Raw genomic sequence first — 27,125 nt, forward strand, 5'->3', positions numbered from 1 at the left:
TGTGTGTTATCTTCAGTAGAACGCTTCAGCAACTTCACATTAAGATTGCCCGCTGAAGATTTTCACTCCTCGACGTGGAAGTCAGCTGGGAGCGCCATGGGGTTGCCGCCGCCGGCGACCACTTCGGCGCAAGACTCGATGATACAGAGGCCAACAGGGAGGGACACTGCATCAGGCACCCTGCCAGGCCAGAGGCCGGTCCGCCGCGCGTCCCCAACACTACCCAGCTCTGAGAAGTGTTGATTCGAGAACAGCGGGAAGATCAGATCATCCCGTTCAGGCCCGACTCACTCAACAGATCTGAAATCTACGTACGGCGAATGCCGGAAGGAGGACGACGGGTGCGGGGCGAGCCCGACTTCGTTGACAGGCGTCTTGTCATCGACGGGAACGTCTCCTCCCACTGAAAGCGCATCGCCGGAAATTCTGAAATAAATCCAAAAATAATGCGAGCACCAGGATTTGAACCCTGATGGGTTGGGATACCACTGTCCACCTAACCATGTCAACCACAGGTTGATTCGTAAGGCCTGCTACATAAACTTCCGTCTAATCCATACATGCCCCCCTGATTTTCAGGTGGGGTGGGCCTAATTCTCTTTTTTAATCTAATCAAATAGTCCCACTAGCATTGCTCGGAAAAGGAAAACGTTGCTGTTCCTGCAGAGGATCGTGTCGTTCCATCCTCCGGTTTCCACTCGCACGGGCTGGGAGCCTAGGACCCTGTGCCGCGTGGACACAGCTCTGCCACGTGCAGAACTTTATCTTTTCCTCACTCCCTCACCTCACGCAATCTCTGCTCTCTCTCCTCCCGCCTATGCCCGTCGCGTCTCCTCCTCCCTCCTGCTCCTCTCGCTCTCCTCAGCACGAGCACGGCAGCTGCTCCTCTCGCTCTCCTCAGCGCGGCAGCGCCTCCTCGTGCTCCAGACCACGGGTGAGTCACCTCCGGTCGGCGCCGCCGCCAGCGGTTCGGGCCTCCTTCGCCTCCCACACCGTCGACCTTGGTGGCCATCTCCACCGCCTCCTTGTTCCGCCGGTCCGGCGCGACCACCACCTACCAGCTCTGCCCCGACAAGCTCCGCCACCATGCGCGGGGCGCACCTTCTGCAAGCTTCAACGTCCCGGCTCTGTCCTACTCCTCTCGACCGCGCCGCCAAGCTCAGGTCCGGCCAGCATGGATCTCTGCCATCAGACGTCGCGCGTCCAAATCCATGGCGTTCTCCGCCGTCCTCCTCGTGCAGTGCAACGCTACTCCCCACGCCCACGGTGGTCGGGGCTGCTACCAAGTTGCTACCAGCTTGGATGATTGCTTTTGGATGATTTTTGCTGTTGGCCGCATGATTTGCTACATTGTTATTTTTATTTTGCTATTTTCTGTTTTATAAATGCTGTAATATTGTTAAAACAAAATAACAGTTTGTGGTTTTTTCTCATCTTATGTGCAGGTAACAATGCAATAAAGCGAGGTGGAACGGGGGCAGGAGCCATCACCGGCCACTCTGGTAAGATATTTGTTGATTCAATTTTTTGTCCATTGGATGCCGATTACCGAGGGTCTACATTTTCTTTTGTTTTACTAATTTTGATGATATCAACGGATGAATCTTACTAGTTCCTGTCTGCCCCAAGATAGAGTAATAAGAGCATCTACAGCCCGACTTTGCAAATCCGGTCCCTCAAATGCTTGGGGACGTGATCGAGCGTGTCCGCGGACAGTATCGGTCACGCCTCAAATTAGGCACTTTGCTTCCGAATCTCTCATATTTCATTTTCTAGATCCATACAAACCACGCAATAAAAAAAGAACCTATGTACTACATACTATGTAGGACCCTAGCCAATCTTCATCGTCGGAGGTGTCCATGACGACGGTGCCGAGCAACAGCTGGACGGGTGGGGAGGACGGCTCCGACTCATCCTTCTCCTGCTCGACCTCATTCATGTAGGTGAGCATCTCCGCCTCCTCCGCGGCCTCCATCTCCTGTCGGCGACGGCGTCTGGCCTCGGCAGCCGACTCCGAGCAGAGGAAATCAAAGATGGCCTACTGCTCCGCCTGCAGATCCCCGTCGCCAGCGTCCTCTCATGTCTGCCTCCTCCGACTCATCCTCCTCTACCTCCTCCTCTTCCTCCTCCAGATTCAGTGCATCCAGAGGTAGCCCCGCGTTGATCCGGGCTTGGCGCCTTGCCCGGATATGCTCAAGGAGCTCAAACCGGCGCTTCGGCGTTAGAAATGGGTGACTCCTCACCCAACAGCATGGGGCCATGGCGGAGTGGAAAGTGGCAGCTGCGGCGGAGAGGCGGAGGAAAATGAGGATGGTAGGGTTTTAGTTCCGCCGATCGACTTATATAGCTGGGCTAGGCACTACGTGGCCCGCCGGAGCGACACCACGTGGCGACATCTGTCCAACGGAGGAGACGAGCTTCGGACCGTCGACTTTCCGGGCGTTTCCACGTGGGACCACACCGTTAGTCCAACGTGGCGGGCTTGCCCGGGCGCCCCCATATCGGCCCCATATTTGGGCTGGATATGAGGGGTGCCGGTCATCTCGGGCGTTTATGAGACGCCCGTCTAGATCGAGAGTTCACGACCGGATAGTGACCGGGCGGCCCGCCCGGGCGTATGAGGCGGGTTTGAGATGTTCGGCTGTAGATGCTCTAAACTAGACCTAGCTACCAGATCTCAAGAAAAGTTCATTGCATTTGCAACCATCTTGCTGCCTTACCTAATTATGATGCAAATCAATCGTTATATATTCAAACAAGACTTGCAAGCTAGACAGCAAGCCCTTCTTGTTAATAAGGCAGCAGTTGCATCCACTACAAATTGATTTGTCCAGCTATCGCATCCACTACTAATTGATTTGTCCAGCTATGTAAATAACACGTCACATATCGATGGACTTGATAAATCATTGCTAGTTCATCGAATCTGCGCCCAAGTGCATGTGGTTAGAGTTAGATGGATAAGAATTAGGTGCGTGATTAGTCACCAGCAGGCCAGACAGCTTTAACAACTCAAAACAGACTGGTCACTACACATATGAGTTGTTTTGAGTTGAGTTGCTGCTATTATTCAACTCGATGCGAGTGTGATGGCAAATTATGAAATTAAGCTAGCATGCATCATTGAAGTAGACTTTGTTGAGTTAAGACACTTGGGGTTTGAGTTGCTTTTTTTTAGAAATGGAGGAGGATCCCCGGCCTCTGCATCTGGACGATGCATGCAGCCACTTTATTCATTATTCACACCAAACCTTACAAAGTCATACAATAGTAAGACTAAAGCCACCATCTAGGCAAGATCTGTCGCTACTTCAATCCAGTTGATATAGGGATGTTGATAGTCTGGGCCTAATACCAAACAGACCTCGCAGCCAAACCTAACATCTAAAACGTGAGGTCTCAATCAGGACGCCTGCCAGGTATGGGGCACCCACCAGTCTGGCGCACTCCTCAACCAGGACGCCTGCCGGGTATGAGGCCGCCGCAGCCACCTGCCACCAATCCATCTTCAGAGTTGTACTGTTGCATCTACCGTGCTAGGTCTCTTTGTCATCGACGCCACCACGACGCCAGACAATGTTGTCCTCCTGCGCGAGTTCATCCACACGCGTCCGTCACCGAAACTCCGCAGCGCCATGCCGCCGGGATCCGTCGTCGGCCTTGCGGTAGATGAAACACCGCTCCTCCTCGTCCCCTCCAGCCAGCTCCTGTTTCAAAACGATGCCCTCAGGAGGGGGCACGCCATCGAAGGCGTTGTCATCGTCCGATCCGGTAGACCCAGATCTAGGGTTTCCCCTGGTGATGAAGCTATATACCTAGGATAGGGTCATAGGCCTGGCCTAGACACCCTTCCCTAGGACATCACCCTAAAACCAGAAGCATTTGAGAAGTCATCATCCACTCGAACATGAAGTATTCCACTCGGAAGACTCTAAGTCACTCGACCATGAAGACTATCACTCGACAACCAGAAGACCTAAAATCACTCAGCGCGGCAACGATCGAGCGTTTACTCGTAGACTTAATGATCATTTATGTCACTTTAATACAGACGTTACCTGTAACGCTCTCTCTTTATGAACATTGAACCCTTGGCGTCGTGGGCTGGCTGGGATCCTGGCGCACTCTATATAAGCCACCCCCTCCACAGGCACAAGGGTTCGCACCCCTGTAATATCACACACGCATAATTCAGTCGACCGCCTCCGGGTACCGAGGTCCTGGCGCACTCTATATAAGCCACCCCTCCACAGGCACAAGGGTTCGCACCCCTGTAATATCACACACGCATAATTCAGTCGACCGCCTCCGGGTACCGAGACGTAGGGCTGTTACTTCCTCCGCGAAGGGTCTGAACTCGTAAATCTCGTGTCTACAACTTCGCCGTAGCTAGGACCTTGCCTCTACATACCTACCCCCAATTCTACTGTCAGCTTTAGAACCACAACAGTTGGCGCCCACCTTGGGGCAGGTGTCTTAGCGATTTTTCGGTGAAAGTTGCGTTTTCCTCGATTCCCATGATCATGGTTTCCGGCGGAGGTTTGGCTGAGGGCCGTGAGATCCATCTCGGCGCGCTCATCTTCGTCGTCGACAACTCCGCCTGGCTCCAAGAGGCTCCACTCGACGTTGATGCGCTCCCCGCTCGCGGGGCGACGCACTTTAGCGTGTGCGTCCGTGGCGTTCTCCTCCGGCAGCCGTCGACTCAGTATCGGTCGGTTCCCGTAGCATCCTCGCTCCCCACTGTCCGCCGGCGCAAGCGTTCCGGCCGGTCATGACTCTAGCGGTGGGTGAGGCATGCGGTGGCCCGCTAGTCGGCCACTCCACAGGTCGCGGCAATCGAGCCCGACGAAACTCTCTACGGCATGTTCGACCTGTCGACTCGCTCCGTCGAGACTGCATCCGAGTGCGACAGCAGTGACCCCGCGGCGGAAGTTCTGATGGTCAATGGACCACACAGTTCTCCTGGCTTCACCCGCGAGGATGGTGGTGATGGCGGTGGCGATCCGTTGCGTGTTCATGAAGAGTACCGCCCCGAGCCTTTTTCTTTGCAGCAGAGGGAAGAGCTCCGCTGCCGCAATATGGATGCACTTCACACTCATATCGTTGGAGAGACCCCCGAGGCCCGGGCCTTGGAGGAGGCGCGCCTGACCAACTTGGCTGAGCGCACTCGACTGGAGAACCTTCGGCACGCACTGGACGAGCGTGCTCAGCAGCGGATTCCTGAATCCAGTCGACGACAGCATTTCCCGCCCTCAACTCAGGTATACCGAATTCCGATTCAGAATCTCACAGCTGCAGCCCGAATAGCAGAGTCGATTCAGCCTTCCCAGTCGGAGGCTCGCAGAGGTTTGATGCAGATCCAGGCTTTACTCCGGACAGCTGGAGAACTGAACACAACGGTATCTCAGTCGCGGAATAGGATTCATAGCAGATCTGTGATGGCAGACACTGTTCAGTCGGCTCACAGCCCAAGATCGCCCTCGCGGCGTGAGGGACATGGGGACCGGCGAGATCAGTACAGAAACCGTGAGCAACATGATCACCGAGACCATGACGATCGTCGTCGAGTGCCCACGCCTCCTCTGAGGAGTGGGTCATATGTGCCTCGATAGCACGATGACAGACGCCCTCACAGCGCTGGACGAAGAATTCCGGTCGACCCCAGAGAGCCAGATTTTGATGCGAGATCTATCCTCGTTCAAGGTCTGGTCGACAGGAACAAAGTGTTGGGGAACGTAGCATAAATTCAAAATTTTCCTACGTGTCACCTAGATCTATCTATGGAGTCATCTAGCAACGAGGGAGGAGTGGATCTAAATACCCTTATAGATCGCGCGCGGAAGCGTTCAAGAGAACGGGGTTGATGGAGTCGTACTCATCGTGATCCAAATCACCGATGATCCTAGCGTCGAACGGACGGCACCTCCGCGTTCAACACACGTACGGAGCAGCGACGTCTCCTCCTTCTTGATCCAGCAAGGGGGGAGGAGAGGTTGATGGAGATCCAGCAGCACGACGGCGTGGTGGTGGAAGTAGCGGGATTCCAACAGGGCTTCGCCAAGCGCTGCGGGAGGAGGGAGATGTGTCATGGGAGGGAGAGGGAGGCGCCAGGGCTTAGGTTTGATTGCCCTCCCTTCCCCCCACTATATATAGGGCCAAGGGAGAGGATGGGGGCCGCAGCCTTGGCCCTTCCTCCAAGGAAGGGTGCGGCCAGGGAGGAGTCCATCCTCCCCAAGGCACCTCGGAGGTGCCTTCCCCCTTTAGGACTCTTCCTTTCCTTATCTCTTGGCGCATGGGCCTCTTGGGGCTGGTGCCCTTGGCCCATACAGGCGAAGGCGCACCCCCTACAGCCCATGTGGCCCCCCGGGGCAGGTGGCCCCACCCGGTGGATCCCCGGGACCCTTCCGGCACTCCCGGTACAATACCGATAATGCGCGAAACTTTTCCGACGACCAAAACAAGACTTCCCATATATAAATCTTTACCTCCGGACCATTCCGGGACTCCTCGTGACGTCCGGGATCTTATCCGGGACTTCGAACAACTTTCGGGTTACCGCATACTAATATCTCTATAACCCTAGCGTCACCGAACCTTAAGTGTGTAGACCCTACGGGTTCGGGAGATATGCAGACATGACCGAGATGACTCTCCGGTCAATAACCAACAGCGGGATCTGGATACCCATGTTGGCTCCCACATGTTCCACGATGATCTCATCGGATGAACCACGATGTCAAGGACTTAATCAATTCCGTATACAATTCCCTTTGTCTAGCGGTACGATACTTGCCCGAGATTCGATCGTCGGTATCCCGATACCTTGTTCAATCTCGTTACTGGCAAGTCTCTTTATTAGTTTCATAACACATCATCCCGTGATCAACTCCTTGATCACATTGTGCACATTATGATGATGTCCTACCGAGTGGGCCCAGAGATACCTCTCCGTTTACATGGAGTGACAAATCCCAGTCTCGATTTGTGCCAACTCAACAGACACTTTCGGAGATACCCGTAGTGCACCTCTATAGTCACCCAGTTACGTTGTGACGTTTGGCACATCCAAAGCACTCCTACGGTATCCAGGAGTTGCACAATCTCATGGTCTAAGGAAATGACACTTGACATTAGAAAAGCTTCAGCATACGAACTACATGATCTTGTGCTAGGCTTAGGATTGGGTCTTTGTCCATCACATCATTCTCCTAATGATGTGATCCCGTTGTCAATGACATCCAATGTCCATGGTCAGGAAACCGTAACCATCTATTGATCAACGAGCTAGTCAACTAGAGGCTTACTAGGGACATGGTGTTGTCTATGTATCCACACATGTATCTGAGTTTCCTATCAATACAACTCTAGCATGGATAATAAACGATTATCATGAACAAGGAAATATAATAATAACTAATTTATTATTGCCTCTAGGGCATATTTCCAACAGTCTCCCACTTGCACTAGAGTCAATAATCCAGTTCACATCGATATGTGATTAACACTCAAGGTCACATCCCCATGTGACTAACACCCAAAGATTTTAGTAGAGTCAATAATCTAGTTCACATTACCATGTGATTAACACTCAATGAGTTCTGGGTTTGATCATGTTATGCTTGTGAGAGATGTTATAGTCAACGGGTCTGAATCTTTCAGATCCGTGTGTGCTTTACAAATATCTATGTCATCTCCTAGATGCAGCTACCACGTTCTATTTGGAGCTATTCCAAATAACTGTTCTACTATACGAATCCAGTTTACTACTCAGAATAATCTGGATTAGTGTCAAAGTTTGCATCGGCGTAACCCTTTACGACGAACTCTTTTACCACCTCCATAATCGAGAAAATTCCTTAGTCCACGAGTTACTAAGGATAACTTTGACTGCTGTCCTATGATCCATTCTTAGATCACTCTTGTACCCCTTGACTGACTCATGGCAAGGCACATTTCAGGTGCGGTACACAACATAGCATACTGTAGAGCCTATGTCTTAAGCATAGGGGACGACCTTCGTCCTTTCTCTCTATTCTGCCTTGGTCGAGCTTTAAGTCTTAACTTCATACCTTACAACTCAGGCAAGAACTCCTTCTTTGGCTGATCCATCTTGAACACCTTCAAGATCATGTCAAGGTATATGCTCATTTAAAAGTACCATTAAGCGTTTTTTGATCTATCTTTATAGATCTTGATGCTTAATGTTCAAGTAGCTTAATCCAGGTTTTCCATTGAAAAACACCTTTCAAATGACCCTATATGCTTTCCAGAAATTCTACGTCATTTCTGATCCACAATATGTCAATAACATATACTCATCAGAAATTCTATAGTGCTCCCACTCACTTCTTTGGAAATACAAGTTTCTCATAAACTTTGTATAAACCCAAAATCTTTGATCATCACCAAAGCATATATTTCAACTCCGAGATGCTTACTCCAGTCCCTAGAAGGATTGCTGGAGCTTTGCATACTTATTAGCATCTTTCAGGATTGACAAAACCTTCCGGTTTGTATCACATACAACCTTTCCTCGAAAAAACGTCGAGGAAACAATGTTTTGACATCCTATCTGCAAGATTTCATAAATAATGCAGTAATCGCTAATATAATTCCAACAGACCCTTAGCATCGCTACGAGTGAGAAAGTCTCATCGTAGTCAACTCCTTGAACTTGTCGGAAAACATCTTAACGACAAGTCGAGCTTTCTTAATGGTGACATTTACCATCATTGTCCGTCTTCCTTTTAAAATCCATATGTACCTAACAGCCTTACGACCATCAAGTAGTTCTCCCAAAGTCTACACTTTGTTTATATATGGATCCTCTCTCGGATTATATGGCCTCGAGCCATTTTGGAATCCAGGCCCACCATCGCTTCTTCATAGCTCGTAGGTTCATTGTTGTCTAGCAACATGACTTTCAAGACAGGATTACATACCACTCTAAAGTAGTACGCATCCTTGTCATCCCACGAGGTTTGGTAGTGATTTGATCTGAAGTTTCATGATCACTATCATAAGCTTCCACTTCAATTGGTGTAGGTGCCACAGGAACAACTCCCTGTGCTCTGCCACACACTAGTTGAAGAGACGGTTCAATAACCTCATCAAGTCTTCACCATCCTCCCACTCAATTCTTTTGAGAGAAACTTTTCCTCGAGAAAGGACCTGACTCTAGAAACAATCCCTTATTGCTTTCGAATCTGAGACAGGAGGTATACCCAACTGTTTTTGGGTGTCCTATGAATATGCATTTATCCGCTTTGGGTTCAAGCCTATCAGCCTGAAACTTTTTCACATAAGCGTCGCAGCCCCAAACTTTTAAGAAATGACAGCTTAGGTTTCTCTAAACCATAGTTCATACGGTGTCATCTCATCGGAATTACGTGGTGCCCTATTTAAAGTGAATGTGGTTGTCTCTAATGCCTAACCTATAAAGTATTGTGGTAATTCGATAAGAGACATCATGGTATGCATCATATCCAATAGGGTTCAGTTATGATGTTCGGACACACCATCACACTATGGTGTTCCAGGCTGTATCAGTTGTGAAATAATTTTCACAATGTCTTAATTCTGTGCTAAACTCGTAACTCATCTCTATGATCATATCATAGATATTTTATCCTCTTGTCACGATGAACTTTCAACTTCACCCTGAAATTACTTGAACCTTTCAATAATTCAGACTCGTGATTCATCAAGTAAATATACTCAACATCTACTCAAATCATCTATGAAGTAAGAACATAACGATATCCACTACATGCCTCAGCACTCATTGGACTGCACACATCAAAATGTATTACTTCCAACAAGTTGCTTTCTAGTTCCATTTTACTGAAACCAAGGCTTTCAGTCTTCTTGCCCATGTGGTATGATTTGCATGTCTCAAGTGATTCAAAAATCAAGTGAGTTCAAACGATCCATTTTCATGGGGTTTCTTCATGCATATACACCAATAGACATGGTTCGCATGTCTCAAACCTTTCAAAAATGAGTGAGTCCAAAGATCCATCAACATGGAGCTTCTTCATGTGTTTTATACCAATATGACTCAAATTACAGTGCCACATTTGTGTGGTACTATCATTACTATCTTATACCTTTGGCATGAAAATGTGTATCACTACGATCGGGATGGTATTATTCAAATAAACAGAGTAACCATTATTCTCCTTAAATGAATAAGCGTGTCGCGATAGACATAATCCAATCATGTCTATGCTCAACGCAAACACCAAACAACAATTATTTAGGTTTTAATACCAATCTCGATGGTAGAGGGAGCGTACGATATTTGATCAACCTTGGAAATACTTCCAACACATATCGTCATCTCACCTTTAGCTAGTCTCCGTTTATTCCGTAGCTTTTATTTTGAGTTACTAACACTTAGGAACCGAACCGGTATCTAATACCCTGGTGCTACTAGGAGTACTAGTAAAGTACATATTAACACAATGTATATCCAATATACTTTTATCGACCTTGCCAGCCTTCTCATCTACCAAGTATCTAGGGTAATTCTGCTCCAGTGGCTGTTCCCCTTATTACAGAAGCACTTAGTCTCGGGTTTGGGTTCAACCTTGGGTTTCTTCACTAGAGCAGCAGCTGAATTGCCGTTTCATGAAGTATCCCTTCGTGCCCTTGCCCTTCTTGAAACTAGTGGTTTCACTAATCAACAATTGATGCTCCTTCTTGATTTCTACTTTCATGGTGTCAAACATCGCGAATATCTCAAGGATCATCATATATGTCCCTGATATATTATAGTTCATCACGAAGCTCTAGCAGCTTGGTGGTAATGACTTCGGAGAAACATCAATATCTCATCTGGAAGATCAACTCCCACTCGATTCAAATGATTGTTGTACTCAGACAATCTGAGCACAAGCTCAACAATTGAGCTTTTCTCCTTAGTTTGCAGGCTAAGAAAATCGCCGGAGGTCTCATAACTCTTGACATGGGCACGATCCTGAAATCCCAATTTCAGCCCTCGAAACATCTCATATGTTTCGCGACGTTTCAAAACGTCTTTGGTGCCTCAACTCTAAACCGTTTAACTGAACTATCACGTAGTTATCAAAATTTGTATGTCAGATGTTCCCAACATCTACAGACGACGTTCGAGGTTTAGCACACTGAGCAGTGCATTAAGGACATAATCCTTCTATGAAGCAATGAGGACAAGTCTCAGTTTACGGACCTAGTCCGCATAATTGCTACTATCAACTTTTAACTAAATTTTCTCTAGGAACATAACTAAACAGTAGAACTGAAGCGCGAGCTACGACATAATTTGCGAAGACCTTTTGACTATGTTCAGGATAATTAAGTTCATCTTATGAACTCCCACTCAGATAGACATCCCTCTAGTCATCTAAGTGATTACATGATCCGAGTCAACTAGGCCGTGTCCGATCATCACGTGAGACGGACTAGTCAACATCGGTGAACATCTTCATGTTGATCGTATCTACCATACGACTCATGCTCGACCTTTCGGTCTCTTGTGTTCCGAGGCCATGTCTGTACATGCTAGGCTCGTCAAGTCAACCCAAGTGTTTTGCATGTGTTCCGAGGCCATGTCTGTACATGCTAGGCTCGTCAACACCCGTTGTATTCGAACGTAAGAATCTATCACACCCGATCATCACGTGGTGCTTCGAAACGACGAACTTTCGCAACGGTGCACAGTTAGGGGGAACACTTTCTTGAAATTTTAATGGGGATCATCTTATTTACTACCCTCGTTCTAAGCAAATAAGATGTATAAACATGATAAACATCACATGCAATCAAATAGTGACATGATATGGCCATCATCACTTTGCTCCTTTTGATCTCCATCTTTGGGGCTCCATGATCATCATCGTCACCGGTATGACACCATGATCTCCATCATCATGATCTCCATCATCGTGTCTTCATGAAGTTGTCTCGCCAACTATTACTTCTACTACTACAGCTAACGGTTAGCAATAAAGTAAAGTAATTACATGGCGTTGTTCAATGACACGCATGTCATATAATAAATAAAGACAACTCCTATGGCTCCTGCCGGTTGTCATACTCATCGACATGCAAGTCGTGATTCCTATTACAAGAACATGATCAATCTCATACATCACATATCATTCATCACATTCTTCTTGGCCATATCACATCACATAGCATACCCTGCAAAAACAAGTTAGACGTCCTCTAATTGTTGTTTGCTTGTTTTACGTGGCTGCTATGGGTTTCTAGCAAGAACGTTTCTTACCTACGCAAAAACCACAACATGATATGCCAATTGCTATTTACCCTCATAAGGACCCTTTTCATCGAATCCGATCCGACTAAAGTGGGAGAGACAGACACCCGCTAGCTACCTTATGCAACTAGTGCATGTCAGTCGGTGGAACCAGTCTCACATAAGAGTACGTGTAAGGTCGGTCCGGGCCGCTTCATCTGAAGGAAATATGCCCTAGAGGCAATAATAAAGTTATTATTTATTTCCTTATTTCATGATAAATGTTTATTATTCATGCTAGAATTGTATTAACCGGAAACTTAATACATGTGTGAATACATAGACAAACAGAGTGTCACTAGTATGCCTCTACTTGACTAGCTCGTTAATCAAAGATGGTTATGTTTCCTAACCATAGACAAAGGAGTTGTTATTTGATTAACGGGATCACATCATTAGTTGAATGATCTGATTGACATGACCCATTCCATTAGCTTAGCACCCGATCATTTAGTATGTTGCTATTGCTTTCTTCATGACTTATACATGTTCCTATGACTATGAGATTATGCAACTCTCGTTTGCCGGAGGAACACTTTGGGTGCTACCAAACGTCACAACATAACTGGGTGATTATAAAGGAGCATTACAGGTGTCTCCAAAGGTAGATGTTGGGTTGGCGTATTTCGAGATTAGGATTTGTCACTCCGATTGTCGGAGAGGTATCTCTGGGCCCTCTCGGTAATGCACATCACTTAAGCCTTGCAAGCATTGCAACTAATGAGTTAGTTGCGGGATGATGTATTACGGAACGAGTAAAGAGACTTGCCGGTAACGAGATTGAACTAGGTATTGGATACCGACGATCGGATCTCGGGCAAGTAACATACCGATGACAAAGGGAACAACGTATGTTGTTATGCGGCCTGACCAATAAAGATCTTCGCAGAATATGTAGGAGCCAATATGGGCATCCAGGTCCGCTATTGGTTATTGACCGGAGACATGTCTCGGTCATGTCTACATTGTTCTCGAACCCGTAGGGTACGCACGCTTAAGGTTACGATGACAGTTATATTATGAGTTTATGCATTTTGATGTACCGAAGGTTGTTCGGAGTCCCGGATGTGATCACGGACATGACTAGGAGTCTCGAAATGGTCGAGACATAAAGATTGATATATTGGAAGCCTATGTTTGGATATCGGAAGTGTTCCGGGTGAAATCGGGATTTTACCGGATTACTGGGAGGTTACCGGAACCCCCCGGGAGCCATATGGGCCTTATTGGGCTTTAGTGGAAAGGTGAAAGGGGCTGCCCATGGTGGGCTGCACGCCTCCCCCCTCCCTTAGTCCAACTAGGACTAGGAGAGGTGGCCGGCCACCTCTCTCTCTCTTTCCCCCTTGGGAATTCTATTTGGAATAGGCTTGGGGGGGGGGGAGTCCTACTCCCGGTAGGAGTAGGACTCCTCCTGCGCCTCCATAGGGCTGGCCGCACCCCTCCCCTTGGATCCTTTATATACGGAGGCAGGGGGGCACCTCTAGACACACAAGTTGATCCACGTGATCTATTCCTTAGCCGTGTGCGGTGCCCCCAGCCACCATATTCCTCGATAATACTGTAGCGGAGTTTAGGCGAAACCCTGCTGCTGTAGTGCATCAAGATCGTCACCACGCCGTCGTGCTGACGGAACTCTTCCCCGACACTTTGCTGGATCAGAGTCCGGGGATCGTCATCGAGCTGAACGTGTGCTCGAACTCGGAGGTGCCGTAGTTTCGGTGCTTGATCGGTTGGATCGTGAAGACGTACGACTACTTCCTCTACGTTGCGTCAACGCTTCCGCAGTCGGTCTGCGTGGGTACGTAGACAACACTCTCCCCTCTCGTTGCTATGCATCACATGATCTTGCGTGTGCGTAGGAATTTTTTTAAAATTACTACGAAACCCAACAATGGTATCAGAGCCTAGGTTATTTATGTTGATGTTATATGCACGAGTAGAACACAAGTGAGTTGTGGGCGATATAAGTCATACTGCCTACCAGCATGTCATACTTTGGTTCGGTGGCATTATTGGACGAGACGACCCGGACTAACCTTACGCGTACGCTTACGCGAGACCGGTTCCCCCGACGTGCTTTGCACACAGGTGGCTTGCGGGCGACTGTCTCTCCAACTTTAGTTGAACCATGTGTGGCTACGCCCGGTCCTTGCGAAGGTTAAAACGGAGTCTATTTGACAAACTATCGTTGTGGTTTTGATGCGTAGGTGAGATTGGTTCTTGCTTAAGCCCGTAGCATCCACGTAAAACTTGCAACAACAAAGTAGAGGATGTCTAACTTGTTTTTGTAGGGCATGTTGTGATGTGATATGGTCAAGGCATGATGCTAAATTTTATTGTATGAGATGATCATGTTTTGTAACCGAGTTATCGGCAACTGGCAGGAGCCATATGGTTGTCGCCTTATTGTATGCAATGCAATCACGATGTAATGCTTTACTTTATTACTAAGCGGTAGTGATAGTCGTGGAAGCATAAGATTGGCGAGACGACAACGATGCTACGATGGAGATCAAGGTGTCGCGCCGGTGACGATGGTGATCATGACGATGCTTCGGAGATGGAGATCACAAGCACAAGATGATGATGGCCATGTCATATCACTTATATTGATTGCATGTGATGTTTATCTTTTTATGCATCTTATCTTGCTTTGATTGACGGTGGCATTATAAGATGATCTCTCACTAAATTATCAAGAAGTGTTCTCCCTGAGTATGCACCGTTGCCAAAGTTCGTCGTGCCCAGACACCACGTGATGATTGGGTGTGATAAGCTCTATGTTCAAATACAACGGGTGCAAAACAGTTGCACACGCGGAATACTCAGGTTATACTTGACGAGCCAAGCATATACAGATATGGCCTCGGAACACGGAGACCGAAAGGTTGAGCGTGAATCATATAGTAGATATGATCAACATAACGATGTTCACCGATGAAACTACTCCATTTCACGTGATGATCGGACATGGTTTAGTTGATTTGGATCACGTGATCACTTAGAGGATTAGAGGGATGTCTATCTAAGTGGGAGTTCTTAAGTAATATGATTAATTGAACTAAATTTATCATGAACTTAATACCTGATAGTATCTTGCTTGTTTATGTTAATTGTAGATAGATGGCTCGTGCTGTTGTTCTGTTGAATTTTAATGCGTTCCTTGAGAAAGCAAAGTTGAAAGATGATGGTAACAATTACATGGACTGGGTCTGTAACTTGAGGATTATCCTCATTGCTACTCAGAAGAATTACGTCCTGGAAGCACCGCTGGGTGCCAGGCCTGCTGCTGGAGCAACACCAGATGTTATGAACGTCTGGCAGAGCAAAGCTGATGACTACTCGATAGTTCAGTGTGCCATGCTTTACGGCTTAGAATCGGGACTTCAACGACGTTTTGAACGTCATGGAGCATATGAGATGTTCCAGGAGTTGAAGTTAATATTTCAAGCAAATGCCTGGATTGAGAGATATGAAGTCTCCAATAAGTTCTATAGCTGCAAGATGGAGGAGAACAGTTCTGTCAGTGAGCATATACTCAAAATGTCTGGGTATAATAATCACTTGATTTAATTGGGAGTTAATCTTCCGGATGATTGCGTCATTGACAGAATTCTCCAATCACTGCCACCAAGCTACAAGAGCTTCGTGATGAACTATAACATGCAAGGGATGAACAAGACTATTCCCGAGCTCTTCGCAATGCTGAAAGCTGCGGAGGTAGAAATCAAGAAGGAGCATCAAGTGTTGATGGTCAACAAGACCACTAGTTTCAAGAAAAAGGGCAAAGGGAAGAAGAAGGAGAACTTCAAGAAGAACAGCAAACAAGTTGCTGCTCAGGAGAAGAAACCCAAGTCTGGACCTAAGCCTGAAACTGAGTGCTTCTACTGCAAGCAGACTGGTCACTGGAAGCGGAACTGCCCCAAGTATTTGGCGGATAAGAAGGATGGCAAGGTGAACAAAGGTATATGTGATATACATGTTATTGATGTGTACCTTACTAGAGCTCGCAGTAGCACCTGGGTATTTGATACTGGTTCTGTTGCTAATATTTGCAACTCGAAACAGGGACTACGGAATAAGCGGGCACTGGCAAAGGACGAGGTGACGATGCGCGTGGGAAACGGTTTCAAAGTCGATGTGATCGCGGTCGGCACACTACCTCTACATCTACCTTCGGGATTAATATTAGACCTAAATAATTGTTATTTGGTGCCAGCGTTGAGCATGAACATTATTTCTGGATCTTGTTTAATGCGAGACGGTTATTCATTTAAATCAGAGAATAATGGTTGTTCTATTTATATGAGTAATATCTTTTATGGTCATGCACCCTTGAAGAGTGGTCTATTCTTATTGAATCTCGATAGTAGTAATACACATATTCATAATGTTGAAACCATAAGATGCAGAGTTGATAATGATAGTGCAACTTATTTGTGGCACTGCCGTTTAGGTCATATCGGTGTAAAGCGCATGAAGAAACTCCATACTGATGGACTTTTGGAACCACTTGATTATGAATCACTTGGTACTTGCGAACCGTGCCTCATGGGCAAGATGACCAAAATACCATTCTCCGGTACTATGGAGAGAGCAACAGATTTGTTGGAAATCATACATACAGATGTATGTGGTCCGATGAATATTGAGGCTCGTGGCGGATATCGTTATTTTCTCACCTTCACAGATGATTTAAGCAGATATGGGTATATCTACTTAATGAAACATAAGTCTGAAACATTTGAAAAGTTCAAGGAATTTCAGAGTGAAGTTGAAAATCATCGTAACAAGAAAATAAAGTTTCTACGATCTGATCGTGGAGAAGAATATTTGAGTTACGAGTTTGGTGTATATTTGAAAAATTATGGAATAGTTTCGCAACTCATGCCACCCGGAACACCACAGCGTAATGGTGTGTCCGAACGCCGTAATCATACTTTACTAGATATGGTGCGATCTATGATGTCTCTTACTGATTTACCGCTATCGTTTTGGGGTTATGCTTTAGAGACGGCCGCATTCACGTTAAATAGGGCACCATCAAAATCCGTTGAGACGACACCTTATGAACTGTGGTTTGGCAAGAAACCAAAGTTGTCGTTTCTAAAAGTTTGGGGCTGCGATGCTTATGTGAAAAAGCTTCAACCTGATAAGCTCGAACCCAAATCGGAGAAATGTGTCTTCATAGGATATCCAAAGGAAACTATTGGATACACCTTCTATCACAGATCCGAAGGCAAGACTTTTGTTGCTAAATTCGGAAACTTTCTAGAGAAGGAGTTTCTCTCGATAGAAGTGAGTGGGAGGAAAGTAGAACTTGACGAGGTAACTGTACCTGGTCCCTTATTGAAAAGTAGCACATCACAGAAAACTATTCCTATGACACCTACACCAGTTAGTGCGGAAGTTAATGATAATGATCATGAAACTTCAGAACAAGATACTACTGAACCTCGTAGATCAACTAGAGTAAGATCCGCACCAGAGTGGTACGGTAATCCTGTTCTGGAAGTCATGCTACTAGATCATGATGAACCTACGAACTATGAAGAAGCGATGATGAGCCCAGATTCCGCAAAGTGGCTCGAAGCCATGAAATCTGAGATGGGATCCATGTATGAGAACAAAGTATGGACTTTGGTTGACTTGCCCGATGATCGGCAAGCAACTGAGAATAAATAGATCTTCAAGAAGAAGACTGACGCTGATGGTAATGTTACTGTCTACAAAGCTCGACTTGTCGCAAAAGGTTATCGACAAGTTCAAGGGATTGACTACGATGAGACCTTCTCACCCGTAGCGATGCTTAAGTCTGTCCGAATCATGTTAGCAATTGCCACATTTTATGATTATGAAATTTGGCAGATGGATGTCAAAACTGCATTCCTGAATGGATTTCTGGAAGAAGAATTGTATATGATGCAACCAGAAGGTTTTGTCGATCCAAAGGGAGCTAACAAAGTGTGCAAGCTCCAGCGATCCATTTATGGACTGGTGCAAGCCTCTCGGAGTTGGAATAAACGTTTTGATAGTGTGATCAAAGCATTTGGTTTTATACAGACTTTCGGGGAAGCCTGTATTTACAAGAAAGTGAGTGGGAGCTCTGTAGCATTTCTAATATTATATGTGGATGACATATTACTAATTGGAAATGATATGGAATTTCTGGATAGCATAAAGGGATACTTGAATAAGAGTTTTTCAATGAAAGACCTCGGTGAAGCTGCTTACACATTAGGCATTAAGATCTATAGAGATAGATCAAAACACTTAATTGGACTTTCACAAACAACATACCTTGACAAAATTTTGAAGAAGTTCAAAATGGATCAAGCAAAGAAAGGATTCTTGCCTGTGTTACAAGGTGTGAAATTGAGTAAGACTCAATGCCCGACCACTGCAGAAGATAGAGTGAATATGAAAGATGTTCCCTATGCATCAGCGATAGGATCTATCATGTATGCAATGTTGTGTACCAGACCTGATGTGTGCCTTGCTATAAGTCTAGCAGGGAGGTACCAAAGTAATCCAGGAGTGGATCACTGGACAGCGGTCAAGAACATCCTGAAATACCTGAAAAGGACTAAGGATATGCTTCTCATATATGGAGGTGACAAAGAGCTCATCCTAAATGGTTACGTTGATGCAAGCTTTGACACTGATCCGGATGATTCTAAATCGCAAACCGGATACGTGTTTACATTAAACGGTGGAGCTGTCAGTTGGTGCAGTTCTAAACAAAGCATCGTAGCGGGATCTACATGTGAAGCGGAATACATAGCTGCTTCGGAAGCGGCAAATGAAGGAGTCTGGATGAAGGAGTTCATATCCGATCTAGGTGTCATGCCTAGTGCATCGGGTCCAATGAAAATCTTTTGTGACAATACTGGTGCAATTCCCTTGGCAAAGGAATCCAGATTTCACAAGAGAACCAAGCACATCAAGAGACGCTTCAATTCCATCCGGGATCTAGTCCAGGTGGGAGACATAGAGATTTACAAGATACATACGGATCTGAATGTTGCAGACCCTTTGACTAAGCCTCTTCCACGAGCAAAACATGATGAACACCAAGGCTCCATGGGTGTTAGAATCATTACTGTATAATCTAGATTATTGACTCTAGTGCAAGTGGGAGACTGAAGGAAATATGCCCTAGAGGCAATAATAAAGTTATTATTTATTTCCTTATTTCATGATAAATGTTTATTATTCATGCTAGAATTGTATTAACCGGAAACTTAATACATGTGTGAATACATAGACAAACAGAGTGTCACTAGTATGCTTCTACTTGACTAGCTCGTTAATCAAAGATGGTTATGTTTCCTAACCATAGACAAAGGAGTTGTTATTTGATTAACGGGATCACATCATTAGTTGAATGATCTGATTGACATGACCCATTCCATTAGCTTAGCACCCGATCGTTTAGTATGTTGCTATTGCTTTCTTCATGACTTATACATGTTCCTATGACTATGAGATTATGCAACTCCCGTTTGCCGGAGGAACACTTTGGGTGCTACCAAACGTCACAACGTAAGTGGGTGATTATAAAGGAGCATTACAGGTGTCTCCAAAGGTAGATGTTGGGTTGGCGTATTTCGAGATTAGGATTTGTCGCTCTGATTGTCGGAGAGGTATCTCTGGGCCCTCTCGGTAATGCACATCACTTTCCTTGCAAGCATTGCAACTAATGAGTTAGTTGCGGGATGATGTATTACGGAAGGAGTAAAGAGACTTGCCAGTAACGAGATTGAACTAGGTATTGGATACCGACGATCGAATCTCGGGCAAGTAACATACCGATGACAAAGGGAACAACGTATGTTGTTATGCGGTCTGACCGATAAAGATCTTCGCAGAATATGTAGGAGCCAATATGGGCATCCAGGTCCGCTATTGGTTATTGACCGGAGACATGTCTCGGTCATGTCTACATTGTTCTCGAACCCGTAGGGTCCGCATGCTTAAGGTTACGATGACAGTTATATTATGAGTTTATGCATTTTGATGTACCGAAGGTTGTTCGGAGTCCCCGATGTGATCACGGACATGACGAGGAGTCTCGAAATGGTCGAGACGTAAATATTGATATATTGGAAGCCTATGTTTGGATATCGGAAGTGTTCCGGGTGAAATCGGGATTTTACCGGATTACCGGGAGGTTACCGGAACCCCCCGGGAGCCATATGGGCCTTATTGGGCTTTAGTGGAAAGGTGAAAGGGGCTGCCCATGGTGGGCTGCGCGCCTCCCCCCTCCCCTAGTCCAACTAGGACTAGGAGAGGTGGCCGGCCACCTCTCTCTCTCTCTTTCCCCCTTGGGAATCCTATTTGGAATAGGATTGGGGGGAGTCCTACTCCCGGTAGGAGTAGGACTCCTCCTGCGCCTCCATAGGGCTGGCCGCACCCCTCCCCTTGGCTCCTTTATATACGGAGGCAGGGGGCACCTCTAGACACACAAGTTGATCCACGTGATCTATTCCTTAGCCGTGTGCGGTGCCTCCAGCCACCATATTCCTCGATAATACTGTAGCGGAGTTTAGGCGAAGCCCTGCTGCTGTAGTGCATCAAGATCGTCACCACGCCGTCATGCTGACGGAACTCTTCCCCGACACTTTGCTGGATCGGAGTCTGGGGATCGTCATCGAGCTGAACGTGTGCTCGAACTCGGAGGTGTCGTAGTTTCGGTGCTTGATCGGTTGGATCGTGAAGACGTACGACTACTTCCTCTACGTTGCGTCAATGCTTCCGCAGTCGGTCTGCGTGGGTACGTAGACAACACTCTCCCCTCTCGTTGCTATGCATCACATGATCTTGCGTGTGTGTAGGAATTTTTTTGAAATTACTACGAAACCCAACATCATCCCACAATGCCGCCGAATCAAGATTGGACTAGTAACGGTAAGCATATTGAACAAAATCAACGCCCACAACTACTTTGTGTTCTACTCGTGCATAGTAACTACGCATAGACCTAGCTCATGATGCCACTGTTGGGGAACGTAGCATAAATTCAAAATTTTCCTACGTGTCACCAAGATCTATCTATGGAGTCATCTAGCAACGAGGGAGGAGTGGATCTACATACCCTTGTAGATCGCGCGCAGAAGCATTCAAGAGAACGGGGTTGATGGAGTCGTACTCGTCGTGATCCAAATCACCGATGATCCTAGCGCCGAACGGACGGCACCTCCGCGTTCAACACACATACGGAGCAGCGACGTCTCCTCCTTCTTGATCCAGCAAGGGGGGAGGAGAGGTTGATGGAGATCCAGCAGCACGACGGCGTGGTGGTGGAAGTAGCGGGATTCCAACAGGGCTTCGCCAAGCGCTACGGGAGGAGGGAGATGTGTCATGGGAGGGAGAGGGAGGCGCCAGGGCTTAGGTTTGGTTGCCCTCCCTTCCCCCCACTATATATAGGGCCAAGGGAGAGGGGGGTGCAGCCTTGGCCCTTCCTCCAAGGAAGGGTGCGGCCAGGGAGGAGTCCATCCTCCCCAAGGCACCTCGGAGGTGCCTTCCCCCTTTAGGACTCTTCCTTTTCTTATCTCTTGGCGCATGGGCCTCTTAGGGCTGGTGCCCTTGGCCCATACAGGCCAAGGCGCACCCCCTACAGCCCATGTGCCCCCCCGGGGCAGGTGCCCCCACCCGGTGGACCCCCGGGACCCTTCCGGCACTCCCGGTACAATACCGATAATGCGCGAAACTTTTCTGGCGACCAAAACAAGACTTCCCATATATAAATCTTTACCTCTGAACCATTCCGAAACTCCTCGTGATGTCCGGGATCTCATCCGGGACTCCGAAAAACTTTCGGGTTACCGCATACTAATATCTCTATAACCCTAGCGTCACCGAACCTTAAGTGTGTAGACCCTACGGGTTCGGGAGACATGCAGACATGACCGAGATGACTCTCCGGTCAATAACCAACAGCGGGATCTGGATACCCATGTTGGCTCCCACATGTTCCACGATGATCTCATCGGATGAACCACGATGTCAAGGACTTAATCAATCCCGTATACAATTCCCTTTGTCTAGCGGTACGATACTTGCCCGAGATTCGATCGTCGGTATCCCGATACCTTGTTCAATCTCGTTACTGGAAAGTCTCTTTACTCGTTTCGTAACACATCATCCCGTGATCAACTCCTTGATCACATTGTGCACATTATGATGATGTCCTACCGAGTGGGCCCAGAGATACCTCTCCGTTTACACGGAGTGACAAATCCCAGTCTCGATTCGTGCCAACCCAACAGACACTTTCGGAGATACCCGTAGTGCACCTTTATAGTCACCCAGTTACGTTGTGACATTTGGCACACCCAAAGCACTCCTACGGTATCCGGGAGTTGCACAATCTCATGGTCTAAGGAAATGATACTTGACATTAGAAAAGCTTCAGCATACGAACTACATGATCTTGTGCTAGGCTTAGGATTGGGTCTTTGTCCATCACATCATTCTCCTAATGATGTGATCCCGTTATCAATGACATCCAATGTCCATGGTCAGGAAACCGTAACCATCTATTGATCAACGAGCTAGTCAACTAGAGGCTTACTAGGGACATGGTGTTGTCTATGTATCCACACATGTATCTGAGTTTCCTATCAATACAATTCTAGCATGGATAATAAACTATTATCATGAATAAGGAAATATAATAATAACTAATTTATTATTGCCTCTAGGGCATATTTCCAACACAAAGCACACAAACAAGGCCATGACAGAGATTATCTGACTGGCAGCAGAGTACATGTTTCAGGTCCAGAGTACTTTAGCAGAGCCATCAGGGCAGCAGTGATTCCTCCCAACTACAGATTGGCAACTGGAATCAGTAAGTTTACTAGAGAGTCCAAGCCTGACACTTGGCTTGAGGACTACCGAGTGGCTGTTCAGATTGGTGGTGGCAATGACGAAGTGGCCATGAAGCACCTTCCTCTGATGTTAGAAGTCTCGGCCAGAGCATGGTTGAATCAGTTTGCGCCTGGCAGCATATATAGTTGGGAAGAACTGGCCCGAGTGTTTGTTAGAACCTTTGAAGGTACATGCAAACGACTAGCAGGGTTGACAGAGTTGCAGTCTTGTGTGCAGAAACCGAATGAGACCATGAGAGATTATATCCAGAGATGGATCACATTGCACCACACAGTAGAGAGTGTGTCAGATCATCAAGCAGTCTGTGCCTTCAAGGAGGGCGTTAAGTATCGAGAGTTGAATCTGAAGTTCGGTCAGAAAGGGGATATGTTCCTGAGTCGGATGATGGAGATTGCCACCAAGTACGCTAACGGTGAAGAGGAAGACCGACTTCGGAGTGGCAAGCACAAAACAGTCGCCCAAAAAACTAGAGGAGGGAATTCCAGTCGGAAACAGAAGCGGAAGGCCGAACCAGCAGCTCCTGGTGAAGCTTTAGTGGTGGCTCAAGGGAAGTTCAAGGGGAATCCCAAAGGCCATGGAACCCCAAGAAAGTTAAAGATCAAGATGAAAATGATGTGTTGGATTTACCATGCCACATTCACACCAAAAAAGATGAAGAGGGCAATTTCATTTACCCTAAACACACCACTCTACAGTGTCGGCTCCTGATCCAGCAGTTTCGGGAGAAACAACCCAAAGAGAAGAAAAAGGAGTCGGACAAAGGTGAAGATAGGGATGAAGATGATGATGGTTTTCCCAATGTCAATTCCACTCTGATGATTTTTGCTGATGTTGAAAGCAAAAGTCGACTGAAAGTCATTAACAGAGAGGTGAACATGGTTGCTTCGGCAACACCAAGTTATTTGAAGTGGTCCCAGACTGCCATTACATTCGACCAGTCCGATCACCCAGCACATATAGCCACCCCTAGGAGGCAAGCGCTGGTGATCGACTTAGTTGTTGAAGGCACTCGACTGACTAAAGTGCTGATGGATGGTGGTAGTGGCCTAAATATCCTGTATGCTGAGACCTTGAAGGGGATGGGCATTCCGATGTCCAAGCTTAGTGCGAGCAACATGAGTTTCCATGGCGTTATCCCTGGCAAGAAGGCTGAATCACTCGGTCAGATTGCACTTGATGTGGTTTTCAGTGATTCCAAGAATTACCGCAAAGAAAAGTTGGCATTTGAAATGGTGGATTTCCAGAGTGCTTATCATGCTATTCTGGGTAGGCCTGCCTATGCGCGTTTTATGGCTCGACCATGTTATGTGTAACTCAAGTTAAAAATGTATGATCCCAGAGGAGTGATCACTGTCACTGGCAATCGGCAGAAGGCAGAAGAGTGCTTCCAGAAGGTCTCAAAAATCGCCGATGCACAAATAGCAGCAGTTGAAATGCAAGAATACCGGAAAAATGCAAATCCGAGTGATTTGCTGCGATCCAAGAAGCCTGCAACTAACTCTGCATTTCAGTCGTCCGGTGAAATCAAGCCGATTCATATTCACCCGACCGATCCTGATGCTGCTCCTACTCACATCTCAACTACACTCGACAGCAAATAGGAAGAAGCGCTCATCCAGGTCCTTCGTGAGAACTGGGACATCTTTGCATGGAAACCTTCTGACATGCCGGGTGTACCCAGGGGACTGGCTGAGCACCGTTTGCGAGTCGACCCGAAAGTAAAACCAGTCAAAGAACATCTTCGACAGTCCGCCGTACAGAAGAGGAAAGCAATTGGTGAGGAAGTGGCTTGGCTCCTAGCAGCTGAGTTCATCCGAGAAATCTATCACTCCGAGTGGCTCACCAATGTTGTCATGGTCCTCAAGAAGGACGATTCACTTCGCATGTGCATTGACTTCAAGCATATCAATCGGGCCTGCCCGAAAGATCATTTTCCTCTCCCCCGCATAGACCAAATCGTCGACTCGACTGCGGGGTGTGAGAGATTGTCTTTCCTGGACGCCTATTCCGAGTACCATCAGATCCGACTGTATGGACCCGATGAGATAAAAACGGCTTTCATTACTCCATTCGGATGCTTCTGTTATGTCACCATGCCATTCGGCCTGAAGAACACCGGGGCCACATTCATGAGGATGATTCAGAAGTGTCTGCTCACTCAAATCAGTTGGAATGTGGAAGCATACATGGATGACATTGTGGTCAAGTCACGTAAGGGTTCCAACCTGCTGGCTGACCTTGCAGAAACCTTTGCCAACCTCAGAAGGTATGATATCAACTTTAATGCATCAAAATGTACATTTGAAGTTTCTGGCGGAAAGTTACTCGGCTTCCTCGTGTCCGGATAAGGGATCGACGCTAACCCAGAGAAAGTTGGTGCTATACTCCGGATGAAACGTTCTGTGCGTGCGCATGATCTTTAAAAGCTTACTGGTTGTTTGGCCGCCTTGAGTCGATTCATTTCTCGCCTTCCAAGAGGGGAGCCGTTCGCAGTACTATGTGATGTTTCTGCTATATTTTGGAGAAACATCTGGTTGATCAATATTATTCATTTGTTCTTCACAAGGTTTCTTAGGTACTGAACACTTGCTAAATATCTGTACTTAATATTGCACGTATTACATGATTGATGCTGCCATGAACAACTAAACATAAAAGTAAACTTTTGGGCCCTGCCTGTGATAGTTTTGTTTTCCATTGTATTTTTACTATCACGTACTGTACTTCCTTTTTTGTTCTTCGGTTCGTAACTTGAAAGTATAATCATTTTACCCGTGCAGTTTCCTAGCTTTTCGGGCAGTGTGGCATCAATGGCGTACAACCATAGTGGCCAACTTTTGGTAGTTGCTTCAAACTTTACTCATCAAGGAGCAGATAGAGTGTGAGTGGTTACTAAATCACAACTCTTCTTATTGCTTTATCATTAGTAACATTCTATTCATCTTGAATTTGTTAAGCACAACAACTACCATTGAGATAATGCTGCTAAAAATAATTGACATAGGCACATGCCCTCACCTATATTCAGTTATGCATGAAAAATGACTGCAAATGAGATTAGCATCGACTAGATATGTCTGCACTTGCAAGTTTAATGTGCAGTGTGCACATGTTGACTGGGCCCTACAAAAAAAGTTTCCTCGTCGTTATTGAGCTTGTTGGCAGCCTGAAACTTTATGCTAAACATGGTTCTTGCTACCTCGTCGACAAAATACCCTCTCTTGATTTTGGCTACATAGTTGCCCTAGTCTTAGCCCGGGTGTTCTGCACATTGATCATTGTGGGCTTATGATTGGCATCTGCCTTGGGTTTGGTGTCTGTTGCGCTTCTATCTGGAATATGGCATTTGTCTATTGTAGCACTATGGTCACTGGCGTCCTCCCTTCTCTTCTCGGTTCTACTCCCTCCGTTCCAAATTACTCGTCGTGGTTTTAGTTCAAATTTGGAACGGGGGGAGTATAAGAAAGCACATGCTAGTCCATTTTTTTGTTAAGCAGTTAACACCCTTATGTGTTTTGTTTCTGTTGGTCAAGCTGGAGGTGGAGGGGCACCAGATATTTATCGAAACGATGCGGGATTCCAAAAGGAAGAAGTCTCCCTGAGAGTAGAAGCTCTCTTCTTACCCAGACCGGTCCAGCCGACTACTTGTACAATTAATCGAGCCCTACCACTGTAGTCCCCCCCTAACATTATTGAGCTGGGCAGAGTAGCATTCATGCCATTGTATGTTGTGTTTTGTTTTATGTATGTTTAGGCCTCTTTTTTAGTGAGATGAAACAAGAGAGCAACTTGTTGGAAGTAATACATTTGATGTGTGCAATCCAATGAGTGCTGAGGCACGCAGTGAATATTGTTATGCTCTTACTTCACAGATGATTTGAGTAGATTCTAAGTATATTTACTTGATGAAACACAAGTCTGAATT

The 27,125-nt window shown here is 46.5% G+C and overlaps 1 protein-coding gene across 2 annotated transcripts; it reads left to right on the top strand.

Annotated features, from left to right (window-relative positions):
- Positions 1 to 794: 794 nt before the first annotated feature.
- On the top strand, positions 795 to 27,035 carry LOC123105094 (uncharacterized). Of its 2 annotated transcripts, XR_006450698.1 has the most exons (4): positions 795 to 1,163; positions 1,446 to 1,502; positions 25,981 to 26,081; positions 26,734 to 27,035. XR_006450698.1 is itself a non-coding variant. In XM_044527082.1 (3 exons), exons 1-3 carry the CDS (start codon positions 818 to 820, stop codon positions 25,986 to 25,988), a joined length of 411 nt encoding a protein of 136 aa, XP_044383017.1. In that variant the 5' UTR covers positions 795 to 817; the 3' UTR covers positions 25,989 to 27,035. The 2 variants fall into 2 exon arrangements, 1 of the variants encoding a protein (XP_044383017.1); XM_044527082.1 differs by having other exon boundaries at positions 25,981 to 27,035.
- The last annotated feature ends 90 nt before the right edge of the window (positions 27,036 to 27,125 follow it).

Source organism: Triticum aestivum, chromosome 5A, assembly GCF_018294505.1.
Source record: "Triticum aestivum cultivar Chinese Spring chromosome 5A, IWGSC CS RefSeq v2.1, whole genome shotgun sequence".
NCBI classification, from domain to species: domain Eukaryota; kingdom Viridiplantae; phylum Streptophyta; class Magnoliopsida; order Poales; family Poaceae; genus Triticum; species Triticum aestivum.

Coding starts and splice junctions, on each gene's coding strand:
- LOC123105094 (XM_044527082.1), top strand. CDS start 818: ATGCCCGTCGCGTCTCCTCCTCCCTCCTGCTCCTCTCGCTCTCCTCAG. Junction 1,164..1,445: donor GACCGCGCCGCCAAGCTCAG/GTCCGGCCAGCA, acceptor TCTTATGTGCAG/GTAACAATGCAATAAAGCGA.